At 37.8% G+C, this 22,796-nt stretch overlaps 11 protein-coding genes across 15 annotated transcripts; 8 read left to right on the top strand and 3 right to left on the bottom strand.

Annotated features, from left to right (window-relative positions):
- Positions 1-220: 220 nt before the first annotated feature.
- Positions 221-1,097, top strand: Ntmt (N-terminal methyltransferase). The gene is made up of 2 exons (XM_068291515.1): positions 221-265; positions 319-1,097. Exons 1-2 carry the CDS (start codon positions 221-223, stop codon positions 1,048-1,050), a joined length of 777 nt encoding a protein of 258 aa, XP_068147616.1. The 3' UTR covers positions 1,051-1,097.
- Positions 1,098-1,384: 287 nt separating this feature from the next.
- LOC137578379 (protein FAM136A) lies at positions 1,385-2,152 on the top strand. The gene is made up of 3 exons (XM_068292155.1): positions 1,385-1,570; positions 1,649-1,813; positions 1,889-2,152. The coding sequence occupies exons 1-3, from the start codon at positions 1,484-1,486 to the stop codon at positions 2,075-2,077; spliced, it is 441 nt and encodes a 146-aa protein (XP_068148256.1). The 5' UTR covers positions 1,385-1,483; the 3' UTR covers positions 2,078-2,152.
- Positions 2,153-2,646: 494 nt separating this feature from the next.
- LOC137578378 (protein FAM136A) lies at positions 2,647-3,473 on the top strand. The gene is made up of 3 exons (XM_068292154.1): positions 2,647-2,858; positions 2,914-3,078; positions 3,140-3,473. Exons 1-3 carry the CDS (start codon positions 2,772-2,774, stop codon positions 3,344-3,346), a joined length of 459 nt encoding a protein of 152 aa, XP_068148255.1. The 5' UTR covers positions 2,647-2,771; the 3' UTR covers positions 3,347-3,473.
- Positions 3,474-4,670, bottom strand: LOC137578375 (cysteine dioxygenase type 1). 2 transcript variants are annotated; one of them, XM_068292149.1, is made up of 3 exons: positions 4,549-4,670; positions 3,893-4,466; positions 3,474-3,827 (listed from the first exon to the last, which is right to left on the bottom strand). In XM_068292149.1, the coding sequence occupies exons 2-3, from the start codon at positions 4,443-4,445 to the stop codon at positions 3,649-3,651; spliced, it is 732 nt and encodes a 243-aa protein (XP_068148250.1). In that variant the 5' UTR covers positions 4,446-4,466; positions 4,549-4,670; the 3' UTR covers positions 3,474-3,648. The 2 variants fall into 2 exon arrangements, with proteins under 2 accessions (XP_068148250.1, XP_068148251.1); XM_068292150.1 differs by having other exon boundaries at positions 4,524-4,644.
- Positions 4,671-7,771: 3,101 nt separating this feature from the next.
- Atg7 (Autophagy-related 7) lies at positions 7,772-12,409 on the bottom strand. Its single transcript, XM_068289995.1, has 9 exons — positions 12,157-12,409; positions 11,584-12,102; positions 11,319-11,522; positions 11,119-11,263; positions 10,702-11,049; positions 10,471-10,638; positions 8,192-8,473; positions 8,006-8,122; positions 7,772-7,942 (listed from the first exon to the last, which is right to left on the bottom strand). Exons 1-9 carry the CDS (start codon positions 12,342-12,344, stop codon positions 7,892-7,894), a joined length of 2,022 nt encoding a protein of 673 aa, XP_068146096.1. The 5' UTR covers positions 12,345-12,409; the 3' UTR covers positions 7,772-7,891.
- On the top strand, positions 8,601-10,474 carry LOC137576737 (32 kDa beta-galactoside-binding lectin). 2 transcript variants are annotated; one of them, XM_068289996.1, is made up of 4 exons: positions 8,601-8,642; positions 9,243-9,324; positions 9,459-10,046; positions 10,118-10,474. In XM_068289996.1, exons 1-4 carry the CDS (start codon positions 8,627-8,629, stop codon positions 10,401-10,403), a joined length of 972 nt encoding a protein of 323 aa, XP_068146097.1. In that variant the 5' UTR covers positions 8,601-8,626; the 3' UTR covers positions 10,404-10,474. The 2 variants fall into 2 exon arrangements, with proteins under 2 accessions (XP_068146097.1, XP_068146098.1); XM_068289997.1 differs by lacking the exon at positions 8,601-8,642 and having other exon boundaries at positions 9,113-9,324.
- A 64-nt stretch (positions 12,410-12,473) lies between the features above and the next one.
- Positions 12,474-14,925, top strand: Sec6 (Exocyst complex component Sec6). Its single transcript, XM_068289994.1, has 2 exons — positions 12,474-13,531; positions 13,597-14,925. The coding sequence occupies exons 1-2, from the start codon at positions 12,560-12,562 to the stop codon at positions 14,839-14,841; spliced, it is 2,217 nt and encodes a 738-aa protein (XP_068146095.1). The 5' UTR covers positions 12,474-12,559; the 3' UTR covers positions 14,842-14,925.
- A 126-nt stretch (positions 14,926-15,051) lies between these two features.
- On the top strand, positions 15,052-16,787 carry LOC137576106 (deoxyribodipyrimidine photo-lyase-like). Its single transcript, XM_068288990.1, has 2 exons — positions 15,052-15,083; positions 15,136-16,787. Exon 2 carries the CDS (start codon positions 15,154-15,156, stop codon positions 16,756-16,758), a length of 1,605 nt encoding a protein of 534 aa, XP_068145091.1. The 5' UTR covers positions 15,052-15,083; positions 15,136-15,153; the 3' UTR covers positions 16,759-16,787.
- Positions 16,781-17,951, bottom strand: LOC137576108 (proteasome subunit alpha type-6). The gene is made up of 4 exons (XM_068288995.1): positions 17,796-17,951; positions 17,633-17,730; positions 17,398-17,574; positions 16,781-17,333 (listed from the first exon to the last, which is right to left on the bottom strand). Exons 2-4 carry the CDS (start codon positions 17,706-17,708, stop codon positions 16,852-16,854), a joined length of 735 nt encoding a protein of 244 aa, XP_068145096.1. The 5' UTR covers positions 17,709-17,730; positions 17,796-17,951; the 3' UTR covers positions 16,781-16,851.
- A 29-nt stretch (positions 17,952-17,980) lies between these two features.
- Positions 17,981-19,806, top strand: LOC137576107 (tRNA (adenine(37)-N6)-methyltransferase). 3 transcript variants are annotated; one of them, XM_068288992.1, is made up of 5 exons: positions 17,981-18,249; positions 18,322-18,416; positions 18,490-18,628; positions 18,687-19,176; positions 19,234-19,806. In XM_068288992.1, exons 2-5 carry the CDS (start codon positions 18,346-18,348, stop codon positions 19,686-19,688), a joined length of 1,155 nt encoding a protein of 384 aa, XP_068145093.1. In that variant the 5' UTR covers positions 17,981-18,249; positions 18,322-18,345; the 3' UTR covers positions 19,689-19,806. The 3 variants fall into 3 exon arrangements, with proteins under 3 accessions (XP_068145093.1, XP_068145094.1, XP_068145092.1); XM_068288993.1 differs by having other exon boundaries at positions 18,307-18,416; XM_068288991.1 differs by having other exon boundaries at positions 17,981-18,261.
- A 57-nt stretch (positions 19,807-19,863) lies between these two features.
- Atg10 (Autophagy-related 10) lies at positions 19,864-20,896 on the top strand. Its single transcript, XM_068288996.1, has 3 exons — positions 19,864-19,982; positions 20,047-20,185; positions 20,245-20,896. The coding sequence occupies exons 1-3, from the start codon at positions 19,887-19,889 to the stop codon at positions 20,517-20,519; spliced, it is 510 nt and encodes a 169-aa protein (XP_068145097.1). The 5' UTR covers positions 19,864-19,886; the 3' UTR covers positions 20,520-20,896.
- Positions 20,897-22,796: the final 1,900 nt, after the last annotated feature.

Raw genomic sequence — 22,796 nt, 5'->3', positions numbered from 1 at the left:
GTATTTTTTTTGTTTTTCGTTTTTATTGACTTTTCTTCTCACAGTCACTGTTACCCCATTCACCGTGACACAACGCCCATCACTAGAGATGGTCCAAAGAAGCTTTTAAATTCTATCAATAACCACACTAAGTTAAACGACCACAAATTTAGAATTAAATGAAATAATTACTGGAGAATCAGTAGTATGCCTTGGCATACAATCTAGATATTTAGACAAAATGGCTTCGACTACGGAAACGGATTTGATAACCAAGTTGGATATTGTGAATATCTCACCAGAGAAAAAATCCATGGAGCAGGAGACTCCAAAATCTAGCGAATCGGTAACGACAAAAACAGAAACAAAAAAGATGATAGAGGAGGATCCGCTGTGGGACCACCTTCACGCACACCAGAATTTTATAATAAGGCACAAAAATATTGGTCCACGGTGCCTGCCACTGTAAATGGCATGCTGGGAGGATTGGGTTACATCAGTGCCGTCGATATACAAGGCTCTAATGTCTTTCTACGGGAAATACGCGTGCCAGGTCGCAAATTGGCATTGGATTGTGGAGCTGGCATTGGACGGGTATCACGGAATCTTCTAATGCCCCGATTCAACTGTGTAGATATGGTGGAACAAGATGCAGCATTTGCCGAAAAGGCACGCGAATACTGTGAACAAGAAGAGCGATCTGTCAGTGCCGTTGGCGATATATACAATGTGGGATTACAGGAGTTCAGGCCCACTAAACAATATGACCTTATATGGAGTCAATGGGTTCTAGGACATTTAACAGATCAGGATTTGGTGGAATTTTTTCAGCGTATGCGTTTAAGCCTAGCACCGGATGCCTATTTCTGCCTTAAAGAGAATTTCAGCAGCACAAACAAGGTGATCTTGGATGATGAAGATTCTTCGGTTACACGTCCGCTGGATCAAATGGAGCGTTTTCTCAAAACGGCTGGTTTTCGTATAGTGCGCAAAGTACGACAACAAAACTTTCCTAAAGGCCTCTTCCCAGTCTATATGATTGCTTGTAAACCCAATGTAAAGACCAATTAGAATTAACTGCTAAACCAGAGTACAAAAATTAAATGTCCGTAAAATTAGTAATGTTGTTAAAACTGAGTTAATTTTTTTGTATTTTTATTTTCAATTTTTAAGCTACATATGTATGTATCAAGTCTTAAATATCGCAGTGCTTCTGTGTTCTCGGAATACGGTTTTACAACTTTATAGAGTTGTGATATTAAATGGCAGTTATAAGAAAACGTAAAAAGTTAGTAAATAGCTTAAAAATTTAAAAACTCAAAAAAAGTTGACAGTCGTCGTTGAAGGAATGCAGTGTCATGCGGCCATTCCAGGGATTCGATAACTTTTTCATTTGTTTTTTGCCATCTCTAAAATTACAAAACACGCTGTTGCCGGCTAAACTTCTTTTTTATATTACGAAATCAATTGTTTTCTTAGTCTAACTTTTATAACTTACTTTAAAATGATCCAACAGCAGCGTCAACGTATTGAGTCCGCCGTGACGGAGATGATTGACGACATGGACAAGACACATTTACGAAAAATGCAGGTGAGCAAATAATTCAAATTGAAATTGGGTGTGCTACAGGTTTAATTATACATAGATACTTTTTATATATCCTTGCAGGCAGAGATGCACTTGTGTTCCGCCAAATGTTGTCAGGATGGAACCTCCAGTGTAGACAGTGTGCAGCGATGTGTGGACCGTTGCTCAGCCCCAATGACCAAAGCTCAAAACTACGTGCAACATGAATTAGGAGAATTTCAAGGGCGCCTTCAACGTTGCGTGATGGTAAGAATCTAATAGACATTTCTCTGATCAATTTTTAATAACTCAAACTTCTTTTTGGTATCTTTCTCAAAAAAGCAATGCAATGATGACGTAAAAGTCAAACTACCTCCGAATCCTAATGAAGATGAAATTGCCAAATATACAGATCAATTCGAGCGTTGTGCCATTCAATGTGTGGACAAGCATGTAGGCCTGATACCAACTCTCATGAAAACTATGAAAGCCGTTTTATCCAAGGGACCCGACGGGATACCACAAAATTAATAAATGATTTCAATGAAGTGTTCACTCATCATTATTTAGTTTGTTTATGTCATACAGTTATAATGTTAATCTTCACCAATGTGTTTTCCGCTTTTATATTCTCTTGGGGGAGATTAATGGTTAAATTTTGAAGATTCTTAACTCATGGAGTTTTTTTTTTCTTTAATGCTATAAAAGAATTATGTGTAAGGGAAGTTAATAAGATCCCAACTTTTTGACGAAGAAACATAACATCATCTCATTAGAACAATATTTTAATACACAGAAATTAATGCCTCTTAAGATTAATATTCTTAACACAAAATTAAGTGTTCATTTTTTTCTGGTGTTTTGTATTTTGGGCAATTAAATATTCATGGATTCAACTCTTATAGACAGCCTAAAAGTAGACAACAGTTATTTATATTAAGCTACGGTTGATTTCTTGATAGATTTTTCAATTTAATTTGTTTGAAAAGGAAATCTGCAGAATTTATATAAAATTTTAGTTGAAGAGCTATGATTATTTAAATGATTGTTTCAAAAGAGACAACTTCCATATTTTTAAAAAAAATTTTATTTTTAAGAAACTTAGTTATCTTTTAATATGACAAAAACAAAAAATAAATAAACAATCCTACAAAATCCCATAATAATATTAATTGTATATTTCTGAATATTTTTTTCTAAATTCAAAATAACCCATGCCGACGTAATGGTGGAACAGCAGAAGAAACGTTTAGAAGGAGCTATCAGCGACATGATCGAGGATATGTATCGCTCGCATTTGAAACGAATGCAGGTAAGTTGACGTTAATCAGTTTCGTTTTCAATAAATCCAATCTGTCTCCATGTAGTCCACCATGCATCGCTGTGCGGCACGTTGTTGTGATGACGAGCGAGGAACTTTGGAAAGTGTACAAAATTGTATTGAGAAATGCGCACAACCGCTGATGGAAGCCCAGGATTATCTACAACATGAGTTGGGTCAATTTCAAAGTCGTTTGCAAAGCTGTGTGCGGGTAGGGGAAAGTAGTCATCATTCACAAAGCACTCCGATTTTTATGGTTATTTCGATTTTAGGATTGCAATACTGATGCACGAGCGGGTTTACCCAATAGTCCAAGTGAGCGTGATATGAACAGACAGCAGCACCTCTTTGAGAATTGTACGGGCAATTGTGTGGATAAGCATATCAATCTTTTGCCCGGATTGCTCAAGTCAATTAAACAAACTCTGGACAAGGGTCCGCCAAAGAGAGCTCATATACGCCAACAAATGGATGCCTAGTTGACGGAGGAGAACGACTTCAGCTTCAGCTGTTGCCCACTACTGATAATCCAACTCAACCAACCAACCAACGAGACGTAAAGTGTTAAGGGTCAATCATAATAATAAATTAATGCTTGATAAGGAATTTATACTTTTTAGGTTTTTTTTCTTAATTTTTTGACTTATAGATTGTATTATTTGGTATAGCTAAAAATTAAAGCTCTAGATTGAGACTGTACCATAAATTAGGGGAATGCATGGGGGGATGGGAAAAGTGATGCTCTTAAAATTATATAACAATATACATATCTCTAATCTCTCTATTGATCATCCAATTTTGTTCGCACACCATATTTACTCCAGAAAGTGACAGTGGATGTGGTTTTTTTGCAATTATCCTGGAATACCGAGCATGTATCGAATGGTGGGCAATATAGATGTAAGGAGACCGATGTATCCGAATGACTAGGATTCTCTACACGATGCAGACCCAAATTATCTATAGAGAAATTATTAATTAGTTTGCATTGAATGGGAAAATGTGTAATCCGTTTAGATGCTTACCATTGATATAGGCCACATCGTTGACAGCAATTGGAGTTTCCCCGATTTGAACAAGTTCCTTATCATCAATGTGTCCATTATGTGTCTTTTCGCTGGACTGCTTATTGTTGTTACTGTTGTTATTAGGACGATTTGGGTACTCGTAACGTCTTTCACGTAAATCCCCCTTGAGCATTTTCATAAAGCAATGCGAATCGGCATGATCATGAACTGCTGAGCCATGTCCTTCACCCCAGCAAAGAATCAAGAGATTAAATTTGCCATTGCCCGCATCTACCAAATTTCTTGTGTACTTGTAACGATCGAATTTTGCATATTTCTTCCACTCCTTGGGATTTGATTTATAAGAGAGCATCAAATGATTGACCATTTCGATATTGACGTAATTCGATTCGAATTCCTTGTGCAAGGCATAAATCAAATCCTGTAAGGTCTCTACCACTGGACCATATTTCAATGGCTTCTCCAATGCCTGGTAATAGTTGGTAGCTTGACGTAAATATTTCTCCTGATCGATTTGCTCGATTTCCGTATCGATCTTGGACAGAGCCATTTTAGATTTGCTTTGATTGACCTGTAGATTAAAAACATAAATGTATATGTATATGGCATGTGATTAATGGAAAACTACCGATTGATTGATTTTAATGAATTACGTTTTATTGCTGTAATATATAATCTAGAGATTTGAATACTTTTAAAATAAAACTGAAATGTCTTGTAACCGCTTTAACGCTCTTAACTCAGACTCTGACCAACGACTGACTGAATGCTGCTGACGCCGACAATTCACGAAGGAAATGAAGATCCGAGTATATAAGATTCCAAATACATACATACATAAGAACAGATTGAAAAACAAAAACAATTATCGCCTCATCCTTATCAAGAGCAGAGATTGTTGTTAGAATCATGCTTCTATATAGAGACACACATCTTTAATGTTGCCAGGAGCGTAATGCAACATCTGGTATGGGCATGTGCCAAATAATATGGACCAGAGGTTAATGTCGCTCTAATCGCTCATTTTAAAAGAATTAAAAACAAATTGAAAAAAATTTATTATACATGTTTGTATATAAGTAAGGCTCGAAAAACTGATAGGCTCATGTTTTTTTTTTTTGGCAGATTATTCCAATCGTTGACGCAAGCAAAGGTGGCAAGGAATTTCCCCTTGAACAAACAAAAATTCAAGCTACGGGTGTTTCTTTTGTTTTGTGTTAATTTTTTTCAAACTGCCAATAAGCGCCAAAGTGTAAGCCTAATCAACTTTCTCTGCTAACGAGGTCAGCTGAATTGATTAAAAATCAACGTTCATGCATAGAATTTAATTCGCGTGAGGTGATTTACTTTCCAGAGGCTGGTATTTCCAAGAATCTTTAAAGGAAAAACCATTTTTCCAAGTATGTATGCATGAATTTTAGAAGAAGAAAAACTATTGCATAGTTTTAGGCAAATTTATCTCAAATGTTTAAGAAAGGATTCACTTTTCTTTGCACAATTTTCAAATTATTTTTTGCAATATTCTTTTCACTTTCACAAAATTTATTGACTCTATTCTATTGACTTCTTTGAAATAGAAACTAAATACATGTCTTATTTTCGACTATGATTCTATCTTTCAGATTAGGTTTCAGAGACAAGGCATACACAATAGATAATTTTTATGTATCATTTTCCATAGATTATATTTATTCATGAAATCTATGGACAGATTGACAGCTTTAGCTCCCAAGGATCTACTGAACATGGAATAAATATCTAGTGGATATAAAAATCCTAGAAATCTAATTTTCCCTCTTCTTGACCAAACTCCTCTTTTTTTTACAGATTCGAAATGTAAATTGTTACAAACTGAGCTTCATTGTAATTTCCATTTAACATCTGTATGTTTGGCCTCTAAATAAAAGTGAAAACGTCTTTACATAAGAAAAACTGCCTTCAGTTGAACTTGAATTTTTTATACTCATACTTAGACATCACATCTCCGCATCCGGCAAGTGCCACATCATGAAAAAATTATGTATTTGAAAATATGTATTTTGCAATGGCCAAAAGCAAAAAACAAAAAAAAAAAAACGACAACTACAAAATCCGCCAACTTGGCATAGCCAACTTTCGCAACAGGTTAAGGCCATAAGTAAACACAGTGAAAACATTTACGTCAATAACAGAAATGTTTTTCAAAACAAGAAAAAAACTAATAAACTTAATTGCCCTAATGTTATTGAACTAACTTGGAAAAATGTTTAAGGATAACACGGAACGAATTTGAGATATGATAAAGAAGAGAACTTACCATTTTATTGATCCTTTTTCAACACTGTTGTTTGTTTGGGATACTTTTTTGCTTTCAATTTGAATTGAAAAATTTCAAATCCTGTTAACGGATATTTTGTTTGCTTTATTGTTTTTGTATTTTTACCTCTTGGATGCGCGTTTACTTGGTTTGTGTGCCCATCAGCAACAGGTCGTCACCAATTTATGGAAATGTCGGCTACATTTTGGCTCAAAACGCAATTTGAGTGACAATTTTAACGGGCAACATCGACGGCTGCGCAGCAGCAGCTGCCGAATTGGCCGCAGCATCAGCAACAGGTCGTCAAAACACCAATTTGCGCTCGAAATGCCATTTTGAGCGAAAAGTTGGCAGCAGCAGTCGGAGCCGGAGCCAGTTTATTGTTTATTCAGTTGGCACTAAAAAGTTATGCTGCTTGCCTGCTTGGCCATAAAGGCATTTCTTTTGGGCTCAAAACTATTAATTATGAATGTCATTTTGTTGTTGTTGTTGTTGCTGTTATCTTTATTCAATATTTGCAGAGAGAGTAAAGAAATGCCCTGAGCCTTTTGTTAGCCAATTTGAGTCACATTCCTTTTTGTTGTTGTTGTTGCTGTCTTCTTGAATAATTTTTTTTTTTGCGTTTTTAACTCGAGTTTTGCCCGCAGGGGTCAAATGTTCGGTTTCGAAATTCATTTAGCCTCGTGTGTTTTTTTGGGCCATTCAACAAATGTGTCAATGATGTTTGCCTTTCAGAAAACGTTCGTGAGTTCTTAAAAGAAACAGTAGATTAGTTTCTATGTATTTGATCTTGTTCTTTATCTTCAAAATGAATTGAATCGAGGGATTGCAGGTGGAAATACAAATGCAGATGCAGGTACCACACATTTGGATCTCCACATTATTTTTTATTTAGAACATCCTCAGATTCAAAATCTTTACAATAACATGACTTTTGATTCATTGGCTGATCTAAATGACGTTTTCTATTCTGACGCCTGTTCTCTTACTTCCGCCCAAGTACATACATACATATAAACATGTTGTTTTCGCATTGATGTAAGTTTTAGGAATTGTCTTAACAATTGTATTACATGTTTTGTCTTTACTTTTCACTTGCTAGTAACCTATGTATGTATTATGTTCCTTTAACATTTTAAGACTGGCATATTTCAACTGCATTATATTTTTTTTCAGACGGACTACTTGGCTAATTATTTTTAAAAGACAAAGAGTCCCCACTCTTCACGTATTCGAAACGGCGCCTCTGATTGAAAGTCCAATGATGGCTTCTACTTAGCATAAATCATTGACTTTCTGGCGTATATCTTTCTTTGTGAGGTTGTTAAACTTTGAACTATTCTAGTGGGACTTTTGGTTTAAAATATCATGTAAATAATTAGCATATCATATGCGTATTAATCTCAGACCAAAGCGATCTTATCGCTTTCATAGAACACAATTGACGTGCTTATTTGTCACCTAAGTGGAATTGCGACGTCTTTTTAACAATATTTATACCTTAGTACATATACATATATACTTATCACAAGAAAAACACAAAAAATAAAAAATGCAAATTGTAAGAAAACAAACAAAAGTTTACATAGAATTCATTTAATTCAGATTATGCTTAAATGCTAAATGTAAATACAAGAAGAACGTTTCCTTTGTTTCTTGGTGTTAAATATGGATATATTAAAGTAGTTTTTGGACTGAATCTATTCATCACTATCCGACATTTCAAACTCGGCGTCATCAAAGTCTATTATCTGTAGAAATGTGAATTATATTTTATTCAATAAATGAAAATTTGGCAATTATTTATGACTTACTTCACTGTTAAGCCTTTTGAATTCCGAAATGCCAGTCAAGTCCTCGAGATATTTGGCTGTTTCAAAGGTTTTAAAAAGAAATGCATGACGTTCCTTTCTGAAGGCACTAAGTATTGGCTGCAATAGAGAAATAATATGTACATATGTAAGTGATGAATCAGAAACACCATCTATGCTTAATCCTACCTCGGAACAGGCAATGCATTGGGCAAACTTTTGTGTGGCAGGCAATATGTTCTCATAGTTCCAGAGCAAACCTCTTATGGAATGGGGGACAATGCCCAACATGCCCTCTGGAATCTTGCCAACAGATTCCTGTCGATTTTGGGCATAATAGGCAGCAGCCAAGTCACCCTGAGGATGCTGGAGTAGGCTAACCAGTAGCTCAACAGCATAACTGGCTGCAATATTGGATACACCCGGCCGTGTCACAGTGCATTGTTGGTCCAGAGTTCGATCTTTCAGAGACTGCAATCATAAAGAGAAATCAGAAAGAGAGGAAAAGAGATTAGGTCTCAAAAGCTTAAAGCTGTGCTTGCTCAAGCTTTTTATAGTAGAGGGCTTGAATATGTCAACAAAACAGAGCCGGAAAGTTTTGTTGTTCTGTTTAGCAAGCCAAAAATGACGCCTCCGTTGGGTAAGTGTGCGAATGTTGAGTAAACAATTAAAAAATAAAAATATGTTAAAAATAAGTTAAGTACTAGTATTAGTCTGAGTTAGTGCAGGTAACGGTGCAACTGTTTTGTTCTAATTCTCGTCCCCCGAAACCAACTCATAGAGAGAGAGAGAGAGAGAGAGAGAGAGAGAGAGAAGGAGAGAGACCTGGAATTGTTGATAAGATAAAAGTCTAAATAAATGTTACAAATACACTGAGCAAAATAAGATGTGTTTGGTAGGCTAGTCGCAAATGGTTTTTATTATTCCCTAGATCCTAATCCTTTAGAGTTTTCGTTTATTTGGAAATTAGAGGCTTTTATGTGGTTTTACTTATAAGCTACAGAGCTGACTTCTCCACCTTGAAAAAGGCTTATCGTGGCTTCCAAAGATTAACAGACATTTTCCACAGTGCACCAGTAGTTAGGTGTGCAAGAAATCAACCCAAAATATTTGTTTTCATTAGCGATAATGTTAAATTGACTCGACTAGCGTGTAACTGACAAGTTCGATACGAGCGGACATAGAAAACTAAAACTGCTTTAAAAAAAAATCAAAATAAATCATCCAAAAATGTTAACAGAGTACTCGGGAAATCTTTCACATCCTTTGGAGTTCGGCCATGTGCTGGAAATTGTGGCCAAGACCATCGATGGAGCTTCAAGGTGAGTTAAGAATACAAATACATGACTAATAGACAAAAATTATAAGTAGAAAAAAATTTCCCTTTCCTTATCAATGAATGTGACTAATTGTGTGGAATAAAGAAATAATTTGTAAAACTTCTTCTTCTGCTTAGATTTCATATAAATCTCTGTACGGCAAAATCTTCGGTGGATCCCGAGGCAGATATTGGTTTACGTTTCTCCTGCTATTTTCGCAATGATCTGATTGTGAGAAATTCACGTATGCATGGCGTTTGGGGCGAAGAGGAATCTGAGCCAATGGGAGCAATTAATTTGCCAAATCCCATAGTCAGTGGAGAGTTCTTCATGGTCTATATATTGGCTTGTGAGGATAAATTTCACATTTCCATTAATAGTAGAGAGTTCTGTACATTTCGTTATCGCCTGCCCTTAAGTGCCATACGAGCTGTCGAAATAAGGGATCAGATACAAGTTATAAAGCAAGTCGATCATCGAACAATATTCCCCAATCCGTGGCCGGCCATACATGCCTCGGATTATTTCAAGGCTTTTAGTAATGATCAGCCTATATTGTTTAGTCCAGGACATGTCATTGTCATTACGGCTCGCTGCTTTGAAAATAAAAAGGGACAATTCATAATTAAATTCATGGACTCGGATACGAAACGAGAAGAAGTGCATTTCAGTGTGCGTTTCGATGAGAAATGCGTGGTGAGAAACTCAATGAACAAGAATTTTGAGTAAGTACATAAATAAAAGAGATCAATATGATGAATTCCGAGATTAATACGTTGCTTTTCTCTCTTTTTAGATTTGGTCACGAAGAGCGACATGGAGGCTTTCCATTTGTTTTTAATCAACAATTCAAATTGGCATTGGCATTTACGGAACGTGAAGTTCTTACTGCTGTAGATGGTTACAATTTCTTTAGTTTTGCCTGGCGAACACCTAATGCCATGATGAACCTGGTGGGCTTTAAGCTAACAAACATTAATGGCCTAGTCACACAGATAACCGGCGTAGATCATTTGCAAACCGGCGATCCTTCATGTACGGCCTTTGAAAAGTATTCGCGACATGATTATGAATGTGCCTAAAGCTACTTTTAAAATTTATACAACTGTTTCCTATGATTTTTACTATTAAAATAAAGTCTGAACTTACATTACCCGGCGCCGTGACATCATTACAGAAGTAGCAGCCCAGTTGATTTCCCACTATGCACTTTAATCCTTCGATATCCTCAAATTTGTGATTACGAATTGAATATCTAGTGCTGCCATGTCTCATCACCATATAGCTATCAAAGCCAAGTGCAGAATTAATGACAATCTTTAAGAACAAAAAAAAATATCAATTGGGAGGTTCTAAATTAGAGCCACATTGGCTAATTACCTTCTGGTGTACTGCTCCCAGAAGAGTGGGTAACCAACGACTCTCTCGTGAATCGGTAAGCAAAAAGATGACATCATGAGCCTGCACTTGTTCCTCTATTAAGGATAAGTCCTGCTTGGTTTGCTCTATTAGAGATTCTCCAATGGTATGTCCTGGCATGGGTATTTGTATGACGTATCCTTTGGTCTCAGCATTGGGATTAATCTCTTTCAAACGCTTCGCAGCAGTTGTCGCTTTCATTAGGTTTCCAGCTGCAGCATCAGCATGGGTATAAAGACTCTGGCGCACAGGATTGCAATAGCTCACCTTGCCGCTGTCCATTATCGTGATGGTTTTAAAGCCCCAGGACTAAAATAAAATTACAATAATAAGGCTTTAAACTCAACTAAGATTTTAAATCAAGGCCACTGTATTCACCAGTAAATTGCGGGCCACACCGCAGCCCAGGGTTCCAGCTCCGAAAAGAAGACATTTAGTTTGAGCAATTTTCTCCAAGTCCAAATCAGGCACTAAACGCCATTTCATTAGCTTTAAATTTAAATTCATAGAGTTTTCAGCCAACCTGCAAGAAAAAATTTCGGTAAGGACTCCAAATAAAAAAGGAAATTAAAACCCACTTTGCAGAATCCATGCTGTCTCGCATATTGACCATACGTGGACCCATCTTTTTTTTCTGATTTAATTCCCAGCCCACAAACTTCATATCACTCCAGTCACAGGGCTCTGTTTGTTGAACATGCCAAATTAGACTGTTATCCACTTCCAATTGCTGATTAAACCGAAGGCCCAGAAACTTTAGAGTTTTGCCTACAAACAAAGGACTGTAAAAGAAGAAGCAATTCTTTTAACTAGTTGGTATAGATATATAAAAGAACCACTCACTTTTTATGTATTAGATATGCCACATAGTTACGCATCACCCAGGCTGGATGCTCATATTCGCTGGGATCTGCAAAACAGAAATAATAGTGGTCCACATCCTCTAGCTTTAACGAACTCAAGCTGCGTGCCTGCACCTCATCGTTTCTGTTGGTGTACAAAAGAAAGAAATTTTGCTCCTCTGAGGGCCAACTCAGTAGGGCTTCTTTGAATTTCGTCATCTGTGGCAATTCTTTTAGCTTGATGACTTCATTTTGTAGTCTTAGTGTAGGCATTAAGGGACAAGGAAAGGCAAACCAATAGTAATAGCTATGGTTCTTTAGATCCGCAAACGAAAGAATAAAGAAACGAGCCAAGAGACTAGGATTTTTGGCAATGGCGTCGCTAGCTATATCACTTAAGAGTTCTTTGCCCTCGTCGGCCAGAAGCTTCAGTTTATCAAGTTCCTTGAACTCTTCGATGGTATTTTTATTGTAAATGGTTCCCACTGCTGGGTAACTGAATTTCGGGCATTGTAAAGTGCTGAAATAAATGCGGGTTGTAAGCTGAGAATAACTTATTTAGCCATATGTCTACCTATTGTACGCAGTGTAATCCACTTCAAGTAAACATCCAGCAGCTCTACGATTTATGTAGTAGCCCGATATGGAGCGTTTGGTATCCGAAAGGCGATCATGGTCCAATTTCAGTTCGGACAGCTTGTGCCAGAATGTGGGCGACACAAATGATTCAAAGGAAGCAAATTGTAATACATTTTCGCTCATCTTTTCTTTTTGTTTATATCCAATCGTGCGGGGGTGTAAAACACAAATAAACAATAAACGAAAAGTGTGTCCATCTTTTTTCAAGGAAAAGCTTTTGCGATGTTCGGTTAACGAGGTTATCGATAGTTTCGTCTCTAGCAATAGTCCATCCCTGAGCAAAAACAAAATAAAAAGACAAAAATTTGCTAAATTTGAATTTCTTGTTGATCCTTGCCATGGACTTGCAGCAGTTAGAAGAGGAGGCTCGCCAAGCCGCGCTTAAGGACATACAGAATATGCTTCAGCGTCCTGGTCAACTGGAGAAGGTAGAACAATATCGTCATCGCGTAGCCAGAAAAAAAGCATCTGTGGAGGCGTTACTCAAGACGGGAATGCAAAATCAGCTGGATGGAGTTAGGGTGGGTCTCAAGCAACTGGTTACTTGTATGCAGGATGTTCGCGAAGTGAGACACCGCATGCAGGAAGTGGAAAAACTGCTACAAGGTGTCCCCGAGATCTATGATGCGTTGGAGGTGGTGCGGGAAGAGAATACAAAACATTCGCAATACGCCACGGCTATGGAAAACCTCAAGCACATCTTCAATGTTGATGCCAGTGTGGCCAAGACAATGGCTCTCATAGATGAGGACAAACTTCTGAATGCTCATCAATGTCTGGCGGATTTGGAAAATTCACGAGATGATTTGCTTTATGAACTGCATAAGCAGCCGAAGCAACACGCTTCAGATAAGATAACTCTAAAGCGGCACTTTGAGAAGGTGGATACCGTGTCACAGGCCCTTGAAAAGAAAATACGTCTTATACTCAGTCGTACGTTAAACACTGTGCGAAAGCAGCCCACAGTTATAGTGACGGCCTTAAGAATTATAGAGCGGGAGGAGAAAAACGATCAGTTTGCTCTGCAACAGCAAAAGGTCACCGGATTCTTGCCACCTGGCAGACCCAAGGCATGGCGCAAAATGATCCTTGGTGTTTTGCAGGAGGCAGTAATTACTCGCATTGAGGGGTCCAAGTTGGAGGAGAGAGCTGATAACAAAATGTGGCTTGTCCGGGATTTGGAGATTCTGCGACAAATCATTTTAGAGGATCTGCGAGTGGTCAAGTCATTGTGTGTACCCTGTTTTCCCGCTCACTATGATATATTCAAAGAGTACGTTAGGTTCTACCACGAGGGTTTGTCCAGCTATGTAAGTTACTCTTCATTTCTTCTAAAGAGTTCATCAATTTATGACTTATCTTTTACATTTCTTAGCTTGACAACATTGTTAAATCTGGACTGGAGGGCAACGAATATGTTTCAATGTTGGCCTGGGTCACGCACACCTATCCCGGAGTAGAGCTTATGTCACATCCCGATCTTAATGTGGATGTTCATAAGGTAATAGGAACTCTTCTGCATCCAGAGCATTTGAAATCCTTAGAGGATGAGTATCTGCAAAATATGCAACGCAACTACCAGGAATGGATGACCAAAGCTGCTGAAACAGAGAAGCAGGAATGGTTCTCTGAAATGGTGCCCGATCAGGATGAGCATTATTATCATACGTCGGCTCCGGTGATAATCTTCCAGATGATTGATCAGCATTTGCAGGTGACCAACACCATTCATCAAGAGCTAACATTCAAGGCTCTTGTCATGTCCATACAACAGGTTGAGATATTTGGACAGACATATTTAAAGAATGTCATTGAACTGAAAGAGCATCATTTCCGTAATCGAGATCAGATCAAATATTTTACTCACTACATAATCACCATTGTGAACAATAGTCAACAGATGGTGGAGCTTGCCCAGCAGATGAAGCAGCTCTACTGGCCAAAGTCCCGCACCGAACATTATGAGGACTTCGAGCGTTTGTTGGCAACCTTTCAAAGGATTAGAGCTCATGCTGCCAATTATCTGCTAGAGGAAGCCTTTCTCGATATGGAGTGTCATTTTAATGATCTTTTTACGGCCAAATGGTTGGCCAGCAGCATTGCTGTGGATACTATTGGTGTGACCTTGGACGATTATTTCCAGGACTATAATCATTTAAGACCCACAAATTTCGAGATGGTAATCAATGAGGCACAAAAATTGCTGGCCAAGCGTTATATTCGTGCTCTCCTCTCCAAGCGGCTGTCCAAGCCCCGCGTAGAGTGTGATGCCATTACCCGTAAGATTAATCAGGAGGCAAAACGTTTTAAACTCTTCTTTGAAAAGATAGCGCCAAAGATTTCGCTAACCGACTCTCCGTTAGATTTGATAGCTACTCTGTCTGCATTGCTTATCTCTGATATTGAATTGTTGGTCTTGGATCTGCACACACTTTTGGGAAGCTATCCATCTCTGACTGAGGATCATCTGGTACGTCTTTTCTATATCCGAAACGATGTAAAGGCAGCAGAAGTACGAGAGAAGGTACAAGACGCCATGAAGTCCAAAAAGTCTATGGTTAGCATTGCCAAACAGGATTGCATATTTAAGGAGATTGTATTCAGCGACAAATTATGGTAATCTCTCTATCCTATCCTAGGTCAAGCCATTCCCTTAACGTATTAAACAAGTGAATAAAATATTATGCTATATTTATAACACAAAAAAAAATATTACAATTTGAATTTAAATAGAGTTCTTACCCACTGTGCATGTGTTCACCTATCACTGTTAACTGTAAATGCATTTAACAGCATCATTTACGAGCTCTGTTAGCACTATTTACATGTATGTATTTCGTCATTCGCGCCAAGTTTTCAAGAGTAAGCGAGATTTTGATGAATTTTGCGCATTATAAACCAAGTATACTTCTAGCTCCTGGTACCACAAAGTATGAAGCGCACCAGGACAAAGGAAACTCAACCCCAGGCGCAAAAGAAGCTTAAAAAGAACAAGGAAACCGAATCAGAATCCGAAGCCAGTAGTAACAATGAGGATGCGGTTTCTTCTACTAGTTCAAAAAAAGCCGTGTTCTATACTAGCTTCCAGGAATTCCTCACACACCTACAGCAGCAACGTTTGGCTACAGCCTCGAATATTCAAGAATTCCCTTTCAAGAAGAAACGCGTTCGCATCTTGTCCAAAGCCATTGATGTAAGGGAAGGATGTCGGGGAGGAGTTGTCTATTGGATGTCCAGAGATGGTCGTATACAAGACAATTGGGCATTGCTATTTGCCCAGCGTCTGGCCTTAAAATTGGATATGCCTTTGGCTGTGGTCTTTTGCCTGGTGCCAAAATTTCTAAATGCCACCTTAAGACACTATAAATTCATGTTGGGTGGCCTCAAGGAAGTGGAGAAGGAGTGCCGAGATCTGAATATCGGTTTTCATTTACTACTAGGTCCAGCTCGGGAGGAGTTACCAAAATTTGTGCGTGCTAATGACATTGGGGCGGTGATTTGTGACTTTGCTCCACTGCGACTACCACGACAGTGGGTAGAGGATGTAACCAAGGGATTGCCCAAAGATGTTCCCTTTACTCAAGTTGATGCTCACAATATTGTTCCACTTTGGGTGGCGTCAGATAAACAGGAATATGCAGCTAGAACGATACGAAATAAGATCAACTCAAAGTTGGGTGAATATCTTAGCGAGTTTCCGGCAGTAGCAAAACATCCCCATGGCAAGGGCAGTGCGAAGATTGATTGGACATCTGCATATGAGATGCTCGAGTGTGACAAAACTGTCGATGAAGTAGAGTGGGCTCAGCCTGGTTATAATGCTGCCTGTCGTCAGCTTTATGAATTTTGTACCCGTAGATTGGGTAAATTCCATAACCAGCGCAACAATCCAACTGCTGATGCCTTGTCCGGTCTTTCACCTTGGCTGCACTTTGGCCAAATCTCTGCCCAGCGTTGCGTCTTGGAGGTAAAACGTTATGCTAAACAACACAAGGCATCTACCGAAGCCTTTTGCGAGGAGACCATTGTGCGCCGTGAATTGGCGGATAATTTCTGCTACTACAACGAGAACTATGACAGCTTAAAGGGAGTGACCAGTTGGGCTTATCAATCCCTTGAGGCTCACCGCAAAGATCTGCGAGACCCTTGTTATAAGCTTGAGGATTTGGAAACAGCGCGAACTTACGATGATTTGTGGAATTCCGCACAACTTCAATTGGTCAGAGAGGGTAAAATGCATGGATTTCTCCGAATGTATTGGGGCAAGAAGATATTGGAGTGGACAGAGTCACCAGAACAGGCCTTGGAGTGGACAATTTTGCTCAACGACAAATATAGTTTAGATGGCCGTGACCCCAATGGTTATGTTGGTTGCATGTGGTCAATCGGAGGCATCCATGATACCGCTTGGAAAGAACGTCCCATATTTGGCAAAGTTCGCTATATGAACTATCAGGGTTGCAAGAGGAAATTCGATGTCAACGCATTTGTTGCGCGCTATGGAGGCAAAGTTTATCCAAAAAAGGACAAAAAATAAAACGCAGATGAAGCAAATCAAATCCCTAAGCATCCGTGTTTTATTTTCATTCAAAAAATTATGCAAAATATACATACATTTAGACCGAGCGACTTAGTCCTTTTCGGCTATTTTGGTGAGGTGGTCCTCGATCTCCTTTTCGTCAAGCATACGGAATGCTGGCTGAGATTTGCTTACAATACCAATCTCAATGCCATTGGGCTTAAAATCAATGGCTAGCACATGAGACAGACAAGTAATGGCCAATTGTATGGTCTTTTCCTCGGACAGATTATTCTTGTATTTCTTTTCCAGATAACTGTTGGCCTCAATCACTTTGGCGCCAACAGAGCAGGCACGATAGCCACTGAAATAGCCAGCAGGATCGGTTTTGTAAACACTAGGTCCTAGTTCATCGTCGTAGGCAATCAATACCATGCTGCAGCCGAGGGGACGCATTTCAGCATTTTGCGTGTAGACTTGATTGATGTCTGCGATGCGACGACAAAGTACATCCACTGGCATTTCATAGCCATATTTATACTGGAAATTGGCAGCCTCATATCGTGCCTTCTGCACCTGAGAGCGAGAATCAGCTAGAAAGATATATCACAAATAGGTCATCCTCTACAGCGAATGTGTTCTAATCTCTGGACTTACCAATGCGTCCAGTCATGGCGCAGCCTATATTCCTAGTTACGCGAAACAAATGGCTCACTGTTTCGGGCACAATATTTTTCTCGGTAACCTTCTTCTGGCTGGCCACCACGGCACAGTCACCGCTCTTGATAGCCACCGTAGTAATATTTTCCTGTCCAATTGCTTTAAATGCATATTCTAAAATTGCAAATTGGGTTTAGCAGCAGCAAACACTTGAAGGAACTAATTTGCTTACCAACTTGATAGAGGCGTCCCTCGGGTGAGAATATGGTAATGTGTCTATCGAAACCGGCAGAACTTCCACGAGACATCTTGCTTGATTTCCAAGGATTTCTGTCGATGTAAGAAAATGACAAAGATGTAAGAACGTCAATTACTTCCAAAACCACTTGCTTTACCTTTACGACAGTAAAAATTTATAATTTTAACTATATATTCCGGAATAGCGTACGCTTTAAACAATTTGTGATATGACCAGCAAATTTCCTACAGTCATTGCCAGTGTTGGCTAACAATTTTCTTCAAGCACTGTTAAATGCGCAAAACGGTCACCTTGGCTATTAGTTGCCAGTGTTGATTAGCATTCAATTGCGGCAAACTGGGCAAACATCGTGGCGAATTTGTGTTTGTTTAATTTTGTGATTTTTGATTTGTTTTTGTTTTGAAATCATTGAAGCAGCAAGTGCGTGCATTGCTGGCGCTGGATATACACCTGCTGGATAAATAATTTGTATTTACCTAAGATAATAATATTTGACGGGATTGATAGAGTTCTTTCCGGTTAAGCGCTAATATTTTGATTGCTAGGAACGCGTCCTGCGTTGCTAACAAAAACTTTAAACAAGGAATTAAGTAAGTTGCCAGGTAATAAATTTGGTAATAATATCTAATTAGGCACATGTAATTAAGTGGGATTGTTTTAAGTTTGTTATTTGGCTGCATTGCCGCATGGCGGACATGCATGAGGATGATTTGAAAAATCAATTGACGATTGCGCGGAACGAAATAAACAATTTGAGGTGCGTTTTTATCCTTGAATCCATTGTTATGTCTACGGTTTCTGTTTAAAGTTCAAGTTCACAATATATGCAGGCAGCAAGTGCGCAATCTGCAGCATGTGCAGCGCAAGGACATTGAGACCATAAGAACATTACTCCAGGACTTTCGATGTGAAGGTTGCTCCTCCAAAACCCGTACAGCCAAGGGCAAGGACAAACAGCCCGAAGGACAGGTGAGAGAGAGTTTGAGAGAGAATGGGAATTTACTTAAAAATAAACTTATCTTTCCAGCATACAAATATTAATGGAGTGGCGGGAAGCACTGGCAGTAACAGTCGGGACGAGTCCACCCAATTTCGTCCAATTGGCCTCATACGCACAGACTTTCCAGAAAAACGGGCGGTACCACGGCAATCTAGCGTGGGCAATCGCCTACGCAGTGTTTTACACCTTAATTCTGACGTTTTCACCAATCCGGAGCACTCACTAGATGGCTTGGAGGATTTCTCCCATCTGTGGCTCATCTATCATTTCCATCGCAATCAGGCACATCCTAAGGCCAAGGTAGCTCCGCCGCGATTGGGTGGTGAGCGAGTCGGTGTTTTCTCCACCCGCTCACCGCATCGTCCATGCCCCATTGGGTTGTCTTTGGTCGAAATTGAGAAGATTACAGGATCGAGCATAAGTTTCTTCGGCACTGATATGGTCGATGGCACCCCTGTTTTGGACATTAAGCCCTACATTCCATATTATGATGCTCCGGTCTTAAGCCAAGATTCGGGTGGGTTTTGGATCGATGTGCAATCAAAATTACCATTAATTACCTGTTTCTTGTCAGGTCCTAGTTCTGCTGGCCCGCATGAAACTAGTGTGGATTTCTATGATTCCCGTCAAGAGCCCGATGGCGAAGAGTCCGACCTGGAGCTGTACGGTGCTGCTGGCTATACGGTTAATAATCTAGATACAGATGCTGCCAACATAGTGCCGCTGCCCAGCGCTGTTCGTGTACCCAACTGGGTGGTGGCCAGTCATCGTCTCATTGTCTGCTTCAATGAGCATGCCGAGGCCCAGCTAAATGACTTGAAGGTGGAGAAGCAATGCATTGTGGACATCCTAGAGGCAGATCCTCGTTCCGTTTATTTACGCACAAAATATGGCTCCCAAATCTTTACGTTTCAACTAAGCGAGGTCACAGTGACATGCAAATTTGATGATAAGGCCTCCACTGTGACTGTGGTCCAAGTGCGACGCAATGAGAATATCCAAGTCTCAGGCTTGGACGGCGCTACTTAAGATGACTTTAAATTTGTGGGCTCTTAGCTCTTAATTTGTTCAATGTTAATGAGATGGTTATATATGCGATATTAAATATACATATGTATATATTTGAGGCTTGTTGTCTAAAATGCAATTATCAATGTGTTTTTATGTTCTGAAAATAAGTTAAATTCATTTTAATGAGTTAATAACTGCTTCTTTTTTTTCAGTGCGATGGCATCCTTAAGTTGGCAGGAATTCCTCACTCAGTCTCGACAATTTCTGCAGATGTCCCAGCACTTGAACGATAAATGGGAGCTCTATGAAAAGGTAATGCCGGTCGGCAGACTTGCAAATTTTTCTGTAGATGTATAACTTTAACATGTCCTTACAGAATCAAGAGGAACCCAATATCTTTCTTAAGTTTAGTCAGAAAATACGTAGTAAAGAAGACTTGATAAATATGGAATATCATATAGTATATAGTGTGTCATATCAAGTGCCTATGCTTTACTTTCAGGCTCACAGATCGGGTAAATATACTTTTTATTGTCTAATATTTTATATGTTTAATTGCTTTCAATCATTTTAGATGGCAGTTTGCTGGATCTAGAGGCAACTTGGAGCCTTTTAATGCTAGAGTTTGAGGGCCGTCGGGAGGAACTCTTGCAGATGTTAACCCAACAAGAGCATCCAGTCTTGTTTCGTCCGTTTATGGCCTTGCATCCATGTCGAACGGCAGAGGTTTTAGATCAATTTGGTCGAAAAAGTGAAAATCTTGTTCTTACCTTTATCAGTCTATATGGACCACATGTTCAATTGCAATTATCGAATGGCTATGGAAATAGCGAACTGCTTAAGTTATAAGATCTACATCATATAGATAGACTTGCGTTTATTTCGATTACATAGACCCATATATAGGAATATATTTATGTTTATATGTGGGTATAATATATGTATGTATATATTCTAGGATATATCCAAAGTGCGGTTAAAATAATATAATAAATCTATATGTTTGCATCTGAATCTGTGGAAGTTGAACATTTAAGGACAAATAAGGTAAACTGAATAGGAACAAAGCATTGCCTACTTATCAATATAATAATATAAGTTTATCCCATATATGTATGTATAAGTGTGTATGTATATTCAGTTATAAGTTCCACTTGGTTTTAACTTATTTTTTTTGGTTGGTTAATTGGTTTAAATACATATTTCAGTTATTAGGATCTATTCAACATTTTGTACATAAAATATTTTTGGCTTCTCTGCAGGAGTTTCCTTCTTTTTTTTTTTTGTTTTGTTGTCTACACTTACATGTTAAATATCGATTTTCTTTTCTATACACAAGCCTTGTCCTAAGCATAGTGACTCCTAATTAAGCTTAGTTTTAGTTTGGCTTAACAATTAGTTTAGTTTAGTTAGTTAGTTTTTGGTTTGTTTTGTCATTCATTTATAATTAATGTTAACTGGCTACTGTGTGGCTTTTGCACCTCGCATATTTAATGCGGAGGCATTTCGCATTGAAAAATGTTTTTTTCGTTTTTGCAAAACAAATGAAAATTGATTTACAATTATGGAAATTAAATATATGTTATACACATACATTTATAGAGACGAGTATATTTCACATTGATATATATATCTTTTTTATTTCTATATGCTCAGGGGTGAGTGTTTCTAGTTTAATATGTTTCAAACTGGTGCAAAATTGTTAATTGAAATGCCAAAAAAAGGTAATAATCATATAAATTCATAATAGGAACATTCAAATATATATGTATGTATAGGTATAATCGATCAGAAGCGAACCACAACTTTTATTTATATACATTTTAATGAATAACTACTTAAATTTGTAATTTCTTCTACATAAACTACTTAAGAAACCAAAAGCTACTCAACCTTTGCATAAATCCGTACACAAATTGTTAATTAAGAACTCTAATAATAAATAAATTATACAGTATATGTAGGTATATCCCCTAAATTGTTTGTCATAGGAATGATTAAACTAAATCTATTTCATGTTCTTTCTTAGACGTAGCCAAATGGGGATTGACAATGTTTAAAGTTTGTTAAAATTTCTATTTTATTGTTTAAGGAGACTGCTAAGGATATTTTGATTGTTATTTTCTGAGTTTTCTGTTTTGATTTGATTTGTGGGCTGTAATGAAATAGTTTTTAGTCTGTTTGACTGAAAATGAAAACTTGGGTAAACTTTATTGATAATAAATTGAATTTTTTGTTATTGACTTTTAACATTTCTCTACAATTTTCTATGTAAATTCAGAATATTTTGCATTACTAAGATGTCTATGATATTTTCTCATGCTTCTTTTAAAGTTCGAATAGTCGAATTAAGCTATCTACGTGGAAAATCTATTTGAATAACCTTTAGATTATAGAATACTCTGTTACAAAGACACATTGGAAAAAGGATTTTTGACTTTCAGCGAATTTATATTCGGCTCCTTGGACAACCAAAGTGCATTCGACCACTTAATTCCAGCTCTCATGATCATCCAAACTAAACCAATGTTCTGCTACAAGGAAAATATGTCTTGAATATCAGCTTTAATATGAGAAACATCAATAACTATCATGTGATAAAAAAAACCCGAAAAATAACTTTTTAATTTCGAATTGTTTGTTAGATTCTATGTTCATTTGGTTGACTAAAAGTTGCAGAAAAATGGAACTGAATAGATATAGAATTCCCCTGTGTTAGATGCAATAGAAAGCTAATTGAATTAGTTTTAATTGGGTGGGGGTTCCCCTACTTTGGCTACGCTCACGGCTTATGCTAGACCTACAACTTAAAAAGTATTTCTTTGAGTCTAATAATTACATAAATATATAGCAAACATTATTAGTTTACTACACATTATCTTTATAAATTTGTTTATAGTAAACTTTACATAGTATAATATTAGATATTAGTTTATATTTACATTTCGATAGATTTGATAAATATGAGTATAACCAATTGGTAAATTTACATTTCTCATTTTATATACATACATATATTTGACTAATTTCAATTATAGTAACTAGTTTTAACTAGTAAGTTTTTGTTTCAATTTCAATATATGTTGTTGTTGTTTTCGTCTATATCAAAAATTCATTTAAAGCTGC

Source organism: Drosophila tropicalis, unplaced genomic scaffold (genome assembly GCF_018151085.1).
Source record: "Drosophila tropicalis isolate 14030-0801.00 unplaced genomic scaffold, ASM1815108v1 contig_593, whole genome shotgun sequence".
In the NCBI taxonomy this organism is placed as follows: domain Eukaryota; kingdom Metazoa; phylum Arthropoda; class Insecta; order Diptera; family Drosophilidae; genus Drosophila; species Drosophila tropicalis.
The sequence above is the reverse complement of the archived record's forward strand: the minus strand, read 5'-3'. Positions and strand labels throughout refer to the sequence as shown.